Source organism: Scomber japonicus, chromosome 9 (genome assembly GCF_027409825.1).
Source record: "Scomber japonicus isolate fScoJap1 chromosome 9, fScoJap1.pri, whole genome shotgun sequence".
NCBI classification, from domain to species: domain Eukaryota; kingdom Metazoa; phylum Chordata; class Actinopteri; order Scombriformes; family Scombridae; genus Scomber; species Scomber japonicus.
The window spans coordinates 33,904,586-33,916,987 of record NC_070586.1 but is presented as its reverse complement, the minus strand read 5'-3'; the positions used below and the strand labels follow the sequence as shown (position 1 = coordinate 33,916,987).

At 38.6% G+C, this 12,402-nt stretch overlaps 1 protein-coding gene across 1 annotated transcript in view; it reads left to right on the top strand.

The window, feature by feature from the left end:
* Positions 1 to 5,748: 5,748 nt before the first annotated feature.
* unc5db (unc-5 netrin receptor Db) overlaps positions 5,749 to 12,402 on the top strand; it is a 151,522-nt gene continuing 144,868 nt past the window's right edge. The window contains exon 1 of the mRNA XM_053325599.1: positions 5,749 to 5,851. Coding sequence (XP_053181574.1) covers positions 5,749 to 5,851 — 103 coding nt within the window. The remainder of the gene's footprint in view (positions 5,852 to 12,402) is intronic.

Sequence of the window (12,402 nt, the reverse complement as noted above, 5' to 3'; positions counted from 1 at the left end):
ATTGACATTGATCTTTCACACTCCTGTGAAACATTAGAACATGAATCCTAAATGAGCAAATATATTGTCTGTAAACTGTTTTATGGTTAGAAGAAACCAACATTGACTGTCATTAGGATGCCGTTTGCAGACAGAAATGCCTGCCTTTTCTACCAAGAGACATTATCATTATCATTAATTCCATGACAACAACAGGTCACTTTTCCAGAAAATGTAAATGTAATTAATTTTGCGTGTTTCTATACCCAGCGCTGTCGTCTGCCTGATGAGGACGCTCCCCACAGGAAATGCATTTCACACTGTGGCAGCACCAACTGAGCTTTGCCGGCAATAAAATGATGAACTGGGTAGTTAGGAGGAGTGGTGATCACTGCCATTACTGAGCAGACAATAAAAAACGCTACATCTCCTTTGAGTACAGCAAACCTTATGAACAGGAGATCCAAGCAAAGAGTTGTTACAACACTGGACCCACTCTCTGATTGACTGTTAATCTCTAGGATGAACAGTGTAAAAACTCCACACTGGTGTCTGACAGACTAATAAAGACATCAAATTAATCAGTTAAAAGAACAGCCCTTTCCCCCTAGGTGATTAATGAAAAATCATTATTCTAAAGTCAAACTGGCAGAATAAAGGCGGAGTAGGTAAATCTCAGCCAACACTGATTTTTGGTAATGCCTGTTAAATCCAAGTGATTTAAATGTTAACTCTGGCACAAACCAATATAATATTTATAAATGTTGCCGTATCCTGTATAGAGATACACAAGGTCCCTTTAGCACCAATGATGCCACCAAAATCTAAAAACGACCCCTAAAAAGATCATATTTTGGAAAAGATCATTGTTCATTTCCTGTTCTTTCATGAAACATTTAGATGCTCTGTATTTTAACGGCGAGTCTGCATAAGGCCGAGCAGCCTAGATGAAACAGCCGTGCCCTCTGTGTACTTTTGCCCTCTGTTAAACTTGGCAATGAGCAGCGCTTTCAAGTCTGCCGAATGTGGGTCACACAGCGCTCCGCTTGTGGCCTCTGTGGTCTTGCTCTGCATAAATAACAGCGCATCAGTAGCTACTTCAAACAAGCTCCACAGGGCCTGAGACAAGACTCACTGTGCCAAACGTTGGTGTAGACTTTCTCGTTTCTTCAGTTCCGTCCACCAAAGCCTTGTTTTTGGACACTGGCGGAATTGCTAAGTTGTTGATATTGGCCCAAGCTTTTGTCTGGGTGAGATGTAGACATCTTTAATTAAATCTGTAATAGTTAGAGAGGACACTGCTGCTCTAATTGCATCTACATCAACTCTTAATACTTATTTAGGGTATATAGGTAGGTGTTTTTTTTTAAAATCCAGTCAGTGAAACATACAGAATTCCTGGTTTGACAGCTTTAACTCTGTCAGACCAGAAACCTGTCTTTTCCTTATACCTTATCTGTCTCCATAGCCTTTCAGCAGCTTCTCTATGGAAGATAATGAGGCTCCCAGTGGAGAGGTTATGTTGAATAAGTGGGATCCTCTGGCTCTTGTTAAGTGTCAGTGAAATGGAGTAAAACCTTTGGCAAAGCTATCCACAGCAACATGAGGCGAGCATATTTTTATTAAGGTCTTTTAAAGGCCTGTCTTGAGAACATCTTTGTCTGTCATGGTAGAGAAAACTTATTCTCCTCTTAAACTGCTTTAAGACAGTTTTTCAACACCAATTGTTCATCACCGCATGCCTGCCAATCTTCATGACATTAAGTAGTAAGCTGACCTGGCGTTAAGGGCAAAGATGACAAATGGAAGAAAAAAGATGGACATTTTGCAGAGGAAGTTCAGGTATAGAAGCTTTGAAGCACTAAAAACAAAAGATTATGATGCAGAATCACAGTAATATTTAATACTTATGTGCAGCACAGTAAAGACAATTGCTTTTTCCATAGCAACAGGGACAGTGGTGATTTGTTCTCTTCAAAACACATCGGCTAAATGTGGACTGCAGTGGCATGATGCGGAAATCTGTTCGCCCCAATATTATATTTGCAAATTAACAACCACAGCTGTTTGAAATTTACTGAAGCGAATGAGTTCTCAGATTAATGACTTCCTGTGCATGTTAAGTAAAGAAGGTAGCTGCACAAAAAACAGGTTTGGCTTAGAATTAGTTTAAAGTTTTTCTTCTTTGTGTCTGTTGAGATGTAACAGTGATGATTCAACCCATGGCTGATTCAAATGAACTCCTGGAAGTGTAGTGCAGAAACATTATCTGCAACCCTTGAATAAAAAGACTGACAAACATTTTAAATAGACATTTAATAATGATGTGCTAGCTGGGTATCATTTAAAAAATACAATACCAGTACCAATCCAAGTACCCTTAAATTGAGTACCTCATTCCCAGTCCAATACCCATCATGTGAATAGAAGCATGCAAGTGCCATCACTCAATGCATTTTGAAAGTCTTCAAATTATTTATATGTAACACTTGTGTTGATTGGCTATGAGGAAGTTCATACAAATAGTCATATTTTCTAGCTCTGGGTGCAAAAAGGATTGATTGCAGGTATTGTGTGATGGGAGATGTTTCCATACTACTTGATACTACTTGGTATCAATTTATTTTGGTTGATACCTTAAAGGTATTGAGTACTGATACCCAGCCCTAATGCTAACAAAAAAAAAATGTTAACACCACTTTTCAAGTAGTTAAATTTCACAGTGAACAAATGTTAAAAGTTCATTTCATCATCTACAAAGAATCACAATGCAATACAATACATTTATACATTACCAGTTTGCTTTGGAGGCTTAGTGTGCATTCATTGGCAATATTTAATCCTATACGTGTAATACGCTGCTAATACGATACCCTGCTGTAAAAAGCTTCAACAGCTGGTTAAGTTTCCGGAAAGGTTTTGATTTTGGTCCAATTTTTAAATCTTATTGTGAAGCACTTTGTTATTTTTTTTTGAAAAATTGCTTTATAGATCAACCTTTATTTACTTACTTTTTACTAACTATTAAAAGGGTAAGGGTGTATTTGTGGTTATGAGTGCTTTAGTTGCTAGAAACAAAGAAAGTAATACTTGACATATAAATGAACTGGTAATTGTTTGAAAATGTATGGAAAATTCTGGTTTTGCTTCTCAAATGTGAGGATTTGCTTTTGCTTGTCTGTATTTTATATAATTGTATACAGAATGTTTACTCTGTGGAGTAGTTTGCAATTGTTTCAACAGAATAAGATATTTGAAGATGTGTCCTCAAAACACCTTTGCTGTTGTAAATTAGTTCAAAGTGAACATATTTTTTAGGAGACAAGGTTGTAAAATGTAGACTTTCACATGCACACTAATATCCAGATGATCATCAGGATTATATTATCCTCTTTATGTGACTGTGCAATTAAATGCATCCTTTGTTACAGAAACCCAGATAAGGATAAGCACTTCTTCTGGTTTTGACACAATCATAAATAATGAGTTATTCTGCTGCATGCAAACACCTGATCCAGATTCCTCCTCATTGTCTGCCATCTGCACATGCTTGTCATATTCAGCCTGAAAAAACAAACAAAACACTGATGAAGAAAATGATTTTGCTTGAATTGAGAATGTTAAGAGTTTATTGGGGTTTTTTCAGTGGATAGTGGTAGAATGACCTGAAGTGGTTTCAGGGACAAGGACAAAGCCCTCTACCATAGTAAATGAGATTTTCATTTTATTTGATCAAATCCGGCATCTTCTATAGTCGACATTCTTCATATTGATGCAAAAACCTTTTAAAAATCCACTATTGCAATAAAACGTCCCACAATAGTCTAATACAAACATCAAGCTACCATGACATAAATGCTATAGCATCATCTCATAGTGTATTGTTATAGTGCCAACTTCTTATTCTAGTGGTATTAAAAGGCAGTGGTGGCTGGTGACACAAATGTTTGGGGGGGGGGGGGGGGGGGCGCAGTTTGATGGTTGGTGGTCCTAGGGTTAGTTATTGTGTCCTGATTCAGTCCTGATTTCACTGTAATCTGTTAGTTGTTGCAATACCTGACCAGGAATTACAAAATAATAGTGCTATAGATGGATAACCAGGTAACTCTGGAAACATCATATTCTATGTTCAAAGACAGGATGAGGCTAATAACAGGGATACTAGTATGCACATTAACACACTCCATGATATAGCAGGGTCAGTTAGGGGTCATAACACACCATGTGCCTTTCTTTTGATGTATTCTATGGCTGTATTGGCATTTTCAGAAGTGCTTTCATATCATCCAGTCCTAATTGTGGGGTCAGTAACAGGAGCAAAAAAGAAGCAAACTGCAAATAAAGCTGCTCTTCACATCTCCTTTCTTTGACAGCTGTGGCACAACAACAAAAAAGCCTGCCTGTTTTCTCCTCTTTGAGATGCACTCCCAGACACTCTTTAGCACATTTCACTCTGTCTCCATGTCTGTCATTCAATTCCATGCTGACTCGGCACTCCCCCCCTTCCCCTCTCTTTCTTTCCACCGGAGAGTGGAGACATCAACAGATCCACGGGAGAGATCAGGGCGCTCAAAGACCAGTCCTGTCTCTCTCTCTCTCCATCTCTTTCTCCCTTTCTCTCTCTGTCAGCTCTTCTTTCTTATTTCACGTGTGATGCAGGAGCAGTGTTTAAGCAGGCGGTGCTGCAGACAGATTTGAAACGGCATATTTGATTGCAGCAGGCTTGTTGGTTTGACTGAACTCAGCTGCTGGTATGACGCTTAGAGAACGAGCACAGTCAGATGCACAAGTATTCACACGCACACGGCAACACACAGGCATGCACGCCACACACATTTTCCATTCTTAATTAGCATTAATCACTGGCCCTTTTGTAAATGCTGCTGGCTGCCAATTATCAATGATTACGCACTATTAGCTGGCGGGAAGGTGACGCAGGTCAAGGCTGGCCCTTTTCACTGGACATTATTCAGTAGAAATCTGCATGGTAATAGCAATGAAAAGAACTTTCCCCACATATTTATCATAATGACCATTTAGATAGAAATGTGCCACCAGCAGTAACCCTCGCTCAATTGCAGTCGTATTTTGGCTCCACAGCGCCACGGCAACATGGACAAGACAGGACACCAGCTGAGCTCTGAGAAGGAACAGTGACTGATGTTTAATGTGACATTTAATGTGTTTTTTTAATATGACACAATTATTTTAGAGCTGTTTTTCATATTACATGGTCAGTAACGACTATATCTTCGGACTGTTTTGAGCATGAAATAATGAATTTATTCAGCATGAGAAAATGAATTGAGCCTGACACATATGAAGTCTGGAGTGAGCTAGCGGGAATGTTTTCATGAAAATGATAATCACACTCATTTAATTTTACATTTTTAAAAAAAGCAATTATAAATTGATTAATGATATTTTTATTTAAATGACACATTAAGGAACATTGCAATCATTACATTTTCCACTCAATTATTTATTTTTTTATTCTTTCTCTTTTGCATTGTTTCAGTGCCTTTTCATACATTCATCATACAGCTCATCATTAACAAACAGCACATATAACACAATCTTTGTGTCGAAGAGATGTCCCTCAGAGTTCATGGCTCAGGAGTATTCTTTATTCATTCTTTAAATTATGAATTAATGACTGCATTTTAAAAGGGAATTACACAATTAATTAAAAATGTTCCTTTTTAGCATTCCATTTACTTTCAATTTAAAATCTGCTTTAAAGATGTATGTAAAGTATGCAATCTAAAAATGACCCTGGAGCCAACCCACAAAGCAGCAGCAGGAGCTCTGATTGGACAGCTGTTGTTGTGTTGCACAGGGGCAGGAATATCCTTTGACGTCAGCTCAAGAGGTAGCCACTTCAATAATTTAAGTGTAATTAATGTAATTGTAACACTGAAAAAGTCTATAATGATTGCAATGGCACAGCACAGTATCACTTATATGTATTACTTATTTATAACATTTAAAGCTGCATTTGTTTATTTTTTGGCCACTTGGGGGCAGCAGAATCAGCTGAAAACCCAGTTACACACAGTAATGGTAGCATTCATCAGTATTACTTTTAAAGTCCAATATTTCATTCTTCTGTTAGCTTTGTTTTAGCCTCCACCAACTCTTGTGAAAAATATCCAACCAAAACAAGGAGCTAAAATACACTAAGACACTGTAGAGCAGAGGGGAACTGTGGAGTCATAATAAGCCACAATCATTTATCTTTTGTGTTTACAAAAATACAAATCAGGGATATATATGGACAGAGAACTACCACCTCCCGGTTAGCTCTCTGCTATCTTTAATTGGGATGACATACTTTCATTTAATTGTTCTAGATATTTTCCATATGTTATTGCAAAGAATAGATCCAATTTTTGATGATGAAACAATTTTGTGGGGGTTCTGTGACACTGAAAACAAAATCCACCACTTTAATGCCACAACAGTAGCAACAGACTCGCCTACACTGGAGCCTATGGCTTAAGTACGTGTTGACAGTGTTTGTGTAATTACTCACACTGCCAGAAGGGGGAGACAAATATCGTACACTCCAGCTTTATAATATGACATTGCCCATTGGCTGAAACAACTGCTGAACCTCAATAAGTAAAACTTACAGAATGAAGCAATATTCTGCAAAAGCAAGACAGATTATTGCCTCCAATTTCCTCAATAACGTATTTTTGTGGATCATTTAGAAAAAACTTAGCAATGTTTTCAGATAAGCTGCCACATTATTTGACTTTCACGGTCAAAAGCCAGAGAAGATAACTGTCAATCATCTATTCTGCCTCTGTAAAGCCTAGCTGAAATTACGTCTCTCCCGAATAATACGCCTATTCAGCCTTGACCATAATAAGCTAAGTAAAAACTGTGGTTTGGCGTTGCCAGGCGACAGTAATTCTTCCGTTTGGATTTGCTTACTTTTCCTCAGCCTGCCTCGTCTACTTCTTCTTCAGTTAGTGGTTTCTAATGTGAAAAAGCAATTGGAGTAGTAAGAAATAGGAACAGCCCCCCCCCCCCTTCCTCTAGGCATAGCGTTCTAGTATGAATTTCTCCCTGTATGATTTTTCTAATATTGATGCAAACTCTAGATAGAACCCACTGCTTTCATTCTGAGAGGCTGAGATCAAACGTTGACGTCTGCTGTTGATATTTGAGATAGCTGAATTATGTTCCGCTGTCAAACTGAGCTGTAGCTCTGCTGGAAAAATTTTGACGTCTCATTTACATTTGTCTGTTTATCTACGAAAATAAAATAAAAATAGACCAGCAAGGAGTAAAAATGGACCCAGAAACACACCATACATAACCAATAGCTATTGTCTAGAAGAAGAAGTGTTTTCGGGTGGATTTTTCCTTTAAAGATCTCTTTCATATTAGCAGTAATTGGATCTACGGCAAGCTTTTTTTTGAATGACATGAGAACAGGGTGGCAGTCCAATCGTAGTGGCACACATTTTAGTAATGAGCTTAAAAACATTTGCTTATCGTCTTAACTGCTGAATAAAGATAGAGCTGTTCCCCCAGTTAAGAATGCAGTGGAGGAGCTGTAGAGGAGGGGAAAAAAGATAAATAAATAATGGAAGCAGAAGGCAAAGGGGGGATTTGAAACTCATTTGCATTGCACAATTGATTTCTCGCAACTACCCTGTCCGCAATGTCAGTCATTCCCTCTTTTGAGTTTTAATTAAATCCCCGACTGAGTTCTGTTCGAATTTCTGATTTGAGGCTGCAGTCAATAGCAGCAAAGTGTCCAAAGATTGGGGCCCCGTTCACTAAATCAATTCCAACAATGCTTCCAGGCCTGTGCCTCTGCAGAGGGAGTAGACTACACAATGGGTGTCAGAAGAGATAATATCTACCCGCTTGTAACCATCCCGTCCCTGCTGGGGGGGGAACACTTCACCACAGGCCTATCAGTTCTCCTTCCTTCTCCTGCCTTCTCATGATATGATCTCATTTTACAAAATTATAATGTGATGCTGCTCATAATGGATGGTAATGAAGATTGAATTATCCACATTTTAATGGATATGGAGGAACATGGCCTATATATTACATGATTATTCGTCCAACATATTGCATGATAACATATCATTTACACATACATGAATGCACTATATATCACACATTCACACTTGTTACATAATGCAATATACATGCGCATACATATTAAAGACTACATATACAGTACATTACATACCATATATATTCTTTGTTCATATAAAGGCCAATAAAAAGTGATTATTCTGTATGCAAAGGCCTCTTCCATTTGGATCGTAATTATATTCTCCAGCAGAGATATGTGCTAACCCCTGGTGATAAAGCCTGGAAAATATGAGGTTTCCCAGAAAAAGCGGTGTAGTAACCTATATGAATAGAGCCTATTGAGGACCCAGGTGCCGGCTTCCTCCCATTACGCCTCACCTCCGACAGGTTCTGTGTTGAATTTTTAATGAAATGGAGAGGGGAGCAACAGCTTTCATTTCACATCCAGCATTCCTTCACACGCTGAAATCATCTGTCAAAGATGATAAACTCCAATTTGGTGAGAGGTCAAGTGAAATATTAACAAGGGGGCCTCGAGCAAACCACCCAATCAATTAGTAAATGATATATTCATAGATCAATGGGACAGAGCTGACAGCTGAAAGATGGAATGCTTCGTTGCAGTGAGATTGGCATATTCTCTCTCTGGAGCAAATTAAGATTTTGTTTCATTTTGGCCAGCTGTGTACATGGCAAAGTTACCAGTTTCGTATGATTTACTTCCAGATGTGACATTGCAATGGGCCCAACAGTACATTTCTGTTGCTGATCTCAACTTGAATGAAACATGGATGGTTTCTGTGCTTCTTAAGGGTCTTCTCTAGTCATGCCCTTTGATCTCTTTAACCTATACGTGTAATCAATTATGTCCACATTGAAGTGAGACTGTGTAACTATTAAAAAAAGGAAATAACAAAGTGTTCTTCTTAAAAATGACAGAATGATCAATTCAATTCAGTCAGGGGTTATGCTACAGGCATACTTGTCCTGGTATGAGCAAAAGTGTATGGTGGGTAAGCAATCTTTAGTTGGTCAGTGCTGTATATCACACATTGCTGAGACTTCCCCACTTATTACTACTACTGGGGTTAGATATTGAACTTCACTTTAGAACAATAAACTGAACTGAGAACATTTGACGAAGTCTCAATATGCTTCACAGACAAATCTGATGCAATTTATTTCTAGTGCCAAAGCAAAGTGGACAAACCACATGATTTTCGTAATAGCATATGTGTGACTTTAGTATGAACTCAAAAGGTACCTAATACTTAAGGGGGCTGTATGTAAGAATTGTGAAGCAACTTAAACTAATCATTTTTATTGGCAATAAATTATTAGTTTGTAATGTCCAATGGATGGTGGATGGTGGCTAGCTGTCTCACGATTCCAGCTATCATTGTCTCCATCTACGGTGCAAACAAAACCACAGCATGTTGCTCCCCAGCCACAGTGTGTTGTTCCCTGGCCACAGCTCACCAAACCTAACAGTGTTTATTTAACAAGTAGGTGGTTTGCAGGTTAGATTGGTTGATCCATGCATATTTTGTGGGTTTGATGGTGCAAATTGGCTCTCATAACGGGTTGGTTAGGTGTGGGTATTAAAAAACACATGCCAGCAGCCACACCACATAAGTATTAAATGATAAAAGAAAAATCTTTATTCTTATCTGAGCATAGTGAACAACAGCATACTGTTGAGAAAGGGTTTGTTATTTTCCTTACTAAAAATATTAGTCAAATTTTGAAGACATTTCTCTCACTTCTGGAACAGAACCTGGAAGTTCTGGTTTCACTTTGACTCTCTATGTTACTGTACAAGACACCCTATTTTTGTGCCATTTCTACCCATCCTGCATTATTCATTGTTTAAAGGTTAGAGTTAGAGTAGCTTTCCCATGAATACAGCACAAACCACCAACTTCTTCAAGTATAAGGCACAGTTAGATTCAGTATTATTGGCCTTCAGTTACCAGAATAAACTTTTTTAAGTTTCCCCATTGGTTGATATCGCTGTGATCATGTGTAGCATGACCATAACCGAAAGCATCCTGTCCTGTGACTCTGATAAATTAGTGTGAATACAAAACAGGCAACAATGTATAATTTTTATCTTTGGTCCAGAACAAGTGGAGCGAATGACATTTTAGCATTTACTATTATCCTGTAATTGCTGTCTGTGGTTAAAGTGGCTGCAATTCAGCAATAGTTACTTAGGCTTACTTTATTGTTAAGTGGCAGTTAGTTCTGTTATATTAGAGCCAAAAAGGTCAACGATTTTATTTCTTTTTATGTGTGAGACTTTGTGAGTTTTCTTCTACAATCCAAAGTATTAAACTGCATGAAATGTGCATTGGAGACATTAATAGTATGATAGACATTTCAGGATTGGCGGGTTTCCACACTGTGAATGTTTACAATAGACTGAAACCCAGTGACCCTGAAAAACGTAATGTTGTGTAGACTACAATACAGCACACTCAAATTACGGTTGGTATTTTGTGCCACTGTGGAAAATAAAAATTCAGCAGAGCCAGAGGGTTGCATTAATGCATAGAAACTATCCGTGCTCTGTCTGTATCTGTGATTGTGTGAGTACAACTGCAGTGGAAGCACCTTGAGTTTTCCTCCGCAGTATAAAGCAGAGTGTTAAATAAGATTTATCAGAGGAGCCTCAGCTTGGGTTTAGAGGCCATTTCCCCTGAATCCCACTGTGGGCCCTCTGTGGCCCCCATCAGCCAGCTTGTAAATAAATCAGCCCGAACCGTATGGCCATCGTCTTTTGAGATTCAATTTACCTCACGACTGCTGTGCACTTTTCTCACATCGGGAGAAAGCAGCAAGCTGGACAGAGTTAGAGTTTGAAGAGCTGGGGGGGGGGGGGGTGGGAGTTGGGGCGGGGAGGCTGGTTTATGCAGAGTAGAGTCTTGAGTTTGACAAGTACCAGCATCCACCCCCTCGCTCTCTGTTTGACAGGGAAAATGAGTTGGAATTGGAGCTTTGTCAGGCAGTCGCAGTTGGTAATTAGTTTCTGGCCTTTCAATTTAAATGTGCCTGCAGACGCACAGGTAGCGCTTAAGGCATTTGCCAGCACTGAAAGAGTGATCAAAGCCATTCAGTGGACCAGACACGTTCCACTCCGAAGAGGTTGCAGACCTTTTCGCATTTTCAAACGAGGTACAACTGTCTCCGTCTAGGGAGATACTGTCTCTGTGATATTTTATTTATGGCGATTCTTATTCAAATGTCACACACTCCAAATAGCCAGTTCACACAGGCTTAAAAAGACACTATATCTAGAAGAACACTGACTGTTAATTATGGTACGTATTTGCTTAGCATGGGGTTAGGGTTAAGGTTATTTTTCCATTTTGGATGAGCATTGTAGTCCTAAATTATTTTTTTAGCCTAATAATTAGACCAAATTAGCCATATTCTGTATATGTAGATAGGTTGTTATTTCACTTGCCAGTCATTTTCAAAGAGAAGCTGCATAAAATTGTCCAAGTCACTCAAAGAAATGTGCCAGTGTAGGAATTATTTATGTAACTTTTCTTGAACTAGTGGTTTAGTTTAACTAAAATTTATACAAGCTTTTCCCAATTTTGTGCCAGGTTGTCATTCATGTCATCCATCTTTCTTGTTCTGGAACAGAAAGATGCCGCCGTTGTTAATCCTGTCTACGAGGGTCTCTTGGTTTGGTTCATTTTCCAACTCGTAAATGAGCAGAAAACCAGAAGGAACCGAATAGCTGAATAGGTGATGTAGGAAGAGGTCTGGTAGCGTGAAGTAATTCTTCAGAGTTTAGGACAATAAGATTTTTAGGTTTGTTAGCCTTTCTTGGTACTTGGTACAATACCTCTCAGAAACTCACTTTTATACTACAGTAATTGTATCTTTTTTTCTTTAATTTGTACAAAGAGCTTATAATGGTTGGTATTTGCTTGGACTATTTCTTGACCAGACTCATTGTCAGTACATAGCTTTGTCTCCTGGCTCTTGTTCCATTCTTAATACACAAACATCGAAGTGGAATCAATTGAATGTCAAACTACTACATCAAATTTCTTCTTCAAACAAGGGTTTTGTTTAAAACTGGCAAGAGTTAAGAAAAAGTAAAAGTACAAATCTAAACAGACATGCTTCATGTTTGGAGCTGGTGGCTACGGACACATTTCGGTCAAAACCAGAAAATCTTGACCACCCAAGTCATCTGGCAGTTATCCCATTTATCATGTGATTCACATCCTGAGGACCAGACTGAAGTCAAAAAGAAAGCAAGAAGTGAAACTGGCTGCTGTACAGAGCTGGCAGAGCATCACTAAGGAAGACAGGAATTGGATATAGTTTCTA